The sequence below is a fragment of the Geospiza fortis genome, unplaced genomic scaffold (assembly GCF_000277835.1).
Source record: "Geospiza fortis unplaced genomic scaffold, GeoFor_1.0 scaffold114, whole genome shotgun sequence".
Classification (NCBI taxonomy): domain Eukaryota; kingdom Metazoa; phylum Chordata; class Aves; order Passeriformes; family Thraupidae; genus Geospiza; species Geospiza fortis.
This window is the reverse complement of record NW_005054383.1, coordinates 1,682,845-1,687,922: the sequence shown is the minus strand read 5'-3', so window position 1 is coordinate 1,687,922 and position 5,078 is coordinate 1,682,845. Positions and strand designations below refer to the sequence as shown.

At 49.5% G+C, this 5,078-nt stretch overlaps 1 protein-coding gene across 1 annotated transcript in view; it reads left to right on the top strand.

Moving 5' to 3' along the window:
- The window catches only part of LOC102040624 (mitochondrial Rho GTPase 2), a 48,752-nt gene that overhangs the window by 11,022 nt on the left and 32,652 nt on the right, over positions 1-5,078 (top strand). Inside the window, exons 15-17 of the mRNA XM_031060449.1 lie at positions 2,003-2,130; positions 3,705-3,821; positions 4,706-4,941. Of these exons, the coding sequence (XP_030916309.1) occupies positions 2,003-2,130; positions 3,705-3,821; positions 4,706-4,941 (481 nt within the window). The remainder of the gene's footprint in view (positions 1-2,002; positions 2,131-3,704; positions 3,822-4,705; positions 4,942-5,078) is intronic.

Below are 5,078 nucleotides of genomic sequence, written 5' to 3'. Positions count from 1 at the left end.
AAATGCACCTTTATTGAATCCCCACAGCAAATGCAATAGAAGGATTGGAAAGGAGATAAAGGATAGTGAGAGAGAGAAGGAGGGAAAGGGGTATAGCTACCAATGGAGAGATGGAATCCTTGTGGTCCGGCCAATAGATCTGTCTTGTCACACCGGGGAGAATCTCAAAGTCTTGGTTAACTCAGGGGGTCTTTTATAGTCCTCTGCCAAGGGGAGAACAGGTAAAAGACAATGGAGAATGAGTCTATTGAAAACAGGTACAGACAGCCCATGTTCCTAAACAGGGTAAGTCAATCTCAGCAGTGAGCAGGACCCATTGTTTCAGGACTGGTTTCCTGGTCCAGGGAACACACCTGCAGGCAACACTTGGCAAACATCTCGCTGCAGTCAGGCCAGCCCCCCCATGTCAGAATTATGGGGTCTCAGTCCTTGGGAGAGGCTTCAATCTCCATCCCTCACGGTGGTCATGAGGCAGATGAGGGATTTTCTGTCACCAAAGTTACCCCAGAAAGTTCATTTAGCCAAGAGGGGGGCTATTGTGATGAGTGTGTATCAAGCTGCTCCTTGCCAGCCCCCTGCCAGAAGCAGCATACCATGGCAGCACTGCAAACACAGCTGCAAACAATCACTTGGTGAGCATCTGCCTCAGCCAGGCCAGAACTCCAGCCAGGGTCCTCAGGGTCTTGCTCTCTGTCCTTGCAATGGTTGTGAGGCAAACGAGGGACACTTGTAGGAGCGTCGGGGGCAGGACAGTCGGGATGGAGACAGAGATCTCTGCAGCCAGGTCAGGAACTTGGGGTTTATTGCACAGGGCCTGGGTGCAGGGCCCTGCTGGGAGCTGCCAGCCACAGCTCAGAGCAGGACTGAGAGAAGTGAGGGGGAGAGAGGATGAGAGGGTGAGAGAGTAAGAGGGGAAGAGAGTGAGGTTCCCATTACCATACAATAAATCTTCTTCTGTGTTGAATATTCTAATTCTCACTAACCAATCTAGTACAAGATACAAATCCTATAGCATTTCCATACAGCCTATAAGAATCATTACATCACCATACTGTGTTACATTTTAAACCCTATAAACTCCTCTTTGGGCCCCTTCTGCCAAGCTGTAGGGTCTGCTCTGACCCTTGGAGCTGTCTGCAAGCAGAGGGAATTGTTTCATCAAAAGGGGATTCCCCTCAGCTGGCCACACCATTGTTTTCCAGTTTTTCAGTAACCAAGGGATCTCAAAGCTGGCTTGCATTTAAATCTTGCTTATAGTTTCTATATTCTCAAAATCTTTTGCCCGACAATCATATTGATAAGGCTTTCCTGTTTCATCTTCCCCAATACACTTCAGACCATCTCTTACAGCCTGTCACTGTCACCTGTCCCAGGCAGGCCAGAGGAGGGAGCTCTGCAGCTCTCCGTGTTAGCATTCACCTTCCCCCTCCACCACGGCGCTTTGCTGGGCTTCTCCCTCAAAATACAGCTGCCCTCTGGAGCTGGGAGAGGCTCTCCCCACTCAGCATGTGTCACCTCCCAAAAGGGCTTTGGCTGCTCACAGAACAGCCTCTTTCCTCTTGCCATGCTGCTGTTGTGCCATATTTAGTGACTCTCTCTGCCACCTGAAGCTCTCTGTTGGATTCCTGGGTCAGCAGGAGGAGCCTGGTACACATCCTCTTGCATACAGACACACACTTTGTTGTTTTATTTTAATCATCAAAGCCAGACCTTTGTTGCCACCCCATGTTGTCCCACAAAAGCAAAGCTGTCAGCTCAGCCAGCCTGTGGCAGAGGGAGGCTTCTTTCTGGAGTTTATGGCAAGCTTTTAGCTCTTTTGCTAATTTCTATTCCAAAGGGTCAGGAAACTAAATAGGAAGCTCTGACTTCTTTGGAGGTGTGTGGAACAGCTGGACACCTTGTTAACCTCTTATATTACTTGTGAGCCGGGATTGCTTTACACAAACAAGGTAAACCAAGGTGGTTTTTTACTAAAAGCAAATCTCTCCTGTTTTTTTCTCAGCTTTGTGTGCAGCAGGAGTGGCCACGTGCTGGAGGTGGACTACAAGAACGTCTGCGTGCGGAGTGCACGGCGCCTGCTGCCTGCACAGCCCCGGGAGGATGGGCAGGAGCAGGCAGGGAGCAGCTCAGGTGGGAGCAGGAACAGGCAGGGAGCGGCTCAGGTGGGAGCAGGAACAGGCAGCGAGCAGGAGCAGCTCAGGTGGGAGCAGGAGCAGGCAGGGAACACTGAGGTGGGAACAGGAGCAGGCCGGGAACAGGAGCAGCTCAGGTGAGAGCAGGAACGGGCAGGAAACAGCTCAGGTGGGAGCAGGAGCAGCTCAGGTTGGAGCAGGAGCAGGCAGAGAACAGGAGCAGCTCAAGTGGGAGCAGGAGCAGGCAGGGAACAGCTCAGGTAGGAGCAAGCAAGGAACAGGAGCAGCTCAGGTGGGAGCAGGAGCAGGCAGGGAACAGCTCAGGTGGGAACAGGAGCAGGCAAGGAACAGGAGCAGGCAGGGAGAGGGGGGACCAACAACCAGTGACCACCTCCACCACCATGGGGGTCAGAAATCTGCTCAAACCAACCAGCTCTTTACCTACTGCTGAAGGATTATTTTGGGGTTGTTTAGATCATTGCTATTTGCCTCTTAAGGACTGCAAATAATCCTCCTTAGTACAGCAAAGTATCGTTTTAAGAAAGATTTTAGCATTTTAAATGCTGATTGCACTTTCAGAGAAACACTGCTTTTAGAAACATGAGACAAGGTCTTCATTTGCTGATGGCAGGCTTAATGGAGAGATGGAAAAAGAACTAAGATTAAGGAAAAAGATGAATTTGGGGATTTTTTCATTATTCAGCTGCTGCAGAGCATTCGGGGAATCTTTGTTGCTCTACATTAAGTAGACCAACTTTCAGCTCTTCCATTAACTTGAGCAGCAGGAAGAATTCACTTTCAAGTGTGATTGCTCTGATATCTTAAAACTTAGTGCATAGTTTGCTTTGGCAAATTGAGCTAATTAATCTCTAATGTGGCCTTTGAGAGGTGTGCAACTGGAGTTCTCACTTTACGGGCAAGAAAGGGCCCAAGAGGAGATGAAACAAAGTCCTTGGTGCCTCTTGGTCTCAGTGCTGGCTCTGACTTATGGCCTTTATACCTGGATTTAGGTTGGATATTGGGGAAAATTTCTTGACTGACAGTGTGGTAAAGCATTGGAACAAGCTGCCCATTGTGTCCCTGGAAATGTTCAAAAAGCCTGTGGTGGCACCTGAGTGTGGCACCTGGGGACATGGGCTGGTGGGGGGATAGTGGTTGGGCTCAGTGATGTTTTCCAATGTTAATGATTCTATGAATCAAAAAGTCCCAGTCTGTGGATCTCCCCTTCTGCAGAGAGGCTTTGGGACAGGGCAGTGAAAGGGTTTGTACCTCAGGCAGTTAATCTGGGATATCCTTTCCTACAGGATCCTGTTTGAGGCAAAAATATGGCAGAGATAGGCATCTTCTGTGCCTGGCAAGAGTTTCACACTGGTAAAGAGGAGTTTGGAGCCCTGAGAAGGGCTGGCTGAGACCCCTCAGCCTGTTCTGCCTGTCGCTGTGGGGTTCCTGCATCCTCCTCAGGCTCCAGCTGGGTGTGGGTGGGCTACCAGCCTCAGCTCTTGGATGGGCCCCTCTCAGGTTGAGTTTTCTTGTTTCACCAGTATAAGGAACTGTTGTTTTTTGGGTTTCCAGGCCCTGGGATTGCTATAAACAGTATCAGCATGTCCTTGAGCTTCTGTGCCACGGGATCAGAGGATGGCTACGTGAGGCTGTGGCTACTGGACTTCTCAGCTGCTGTCCTAGAGGCAGGTGAGTAGAGCTGAGAGTGGAGCTTCTGAGCTCCACATGTCCTGCTGCAGATCCAGAGCTCCACTGCCACAGCTCCCACAGCAATCCTCGTGAGTCAGGGCTGTGTGACGTGTGCTGCCTCCAGGGCTCACTGCCTTGCAAGTCTTCAGTGGCAATTATTCATGTTTATTCTTGTAACTCACAGGAGAAAGGCAGGATCTCCTGGGAGAAAGCAGACTTTCCATCATGATTTCTGTCCCCTTCTAGCCACGACTCATCTGTCCATGAAAAATTAGGGGAGAAGTTGAGCAGTCCTTGATTGTTTTTGAAACAATCACCATTACAGCAGAGCCCAGGGATGTTAGGAAGGGCAGAAGTAATCTCTCTAATCTGTCACAGCTCACACCTGCAAGCATTCAGTCTTTGGGTCGTGGGCATTGCTTTCCTAAATGTGGGTCTGTGTCACAGAGATGTTTTATGAAAAATCCTTTCCTTAGGATTTTTTCTCCTGAGAAGCTGAGACGCCTCAGGAACAAAATGTAAACAATGGTTATCTGCTGCTGTGGAATGCAACAGGTGCATCTGTGATTGGTCTCATGTGGTTGTTTCTAATTAATGGCCAATCACAGTCCAGCTGTCCAGACTGTCTCAGTCAGTCACAAGCCTTTGTTATCATTCCTTTTCTATTCTTAGCTAACCTTCTGATGAAATCCTTTCTTCTATTCTTTTAGTATAGTTTTAATATAATATCTATCATAAAATAATTAATCAGCCTTCTGAAACATGGAGTCAGATCCTGGTCTCTTCCCTCATCCTCAGACCCCTGTGAACACTGCCACAGTCTGTAGCTGTGTTCCAGCTGCTCCTTTCCCAGAGGATTTGTTGACTCCTGTGTCTTTCCCCAGAGCATGAGGCTTCAGTGAGTTCTGTCTGCATCAGCCCAGATGGCCACAAAGTGCTGTCCACGACAGCTGCTGGGAGCCTGGGCTACCTGGATGTGCAGGCCCGGGACTACAGCACGCTGATGCGCTCCCACGGGGGCTCCGTGCTGGGCTTCTCCCTGCAGGACAAGGGGGAGCAGATGGCAACAGTGTCCCAGGACAGCACCATCCGAGTGTGGGACCTCGCCTCCAGGCAGCAGGTGGGTGACACAAGCAGCAGGTTGTTAGGAAGGATGGAAGTTTGACAAGAAAGTCTCACAGATATGTGTATGCTTAGCAGAAAGATTTTTAAATGTAGAGTCTGATGAAGGAAGGAGATGGAAAGCAAGTTTTGATA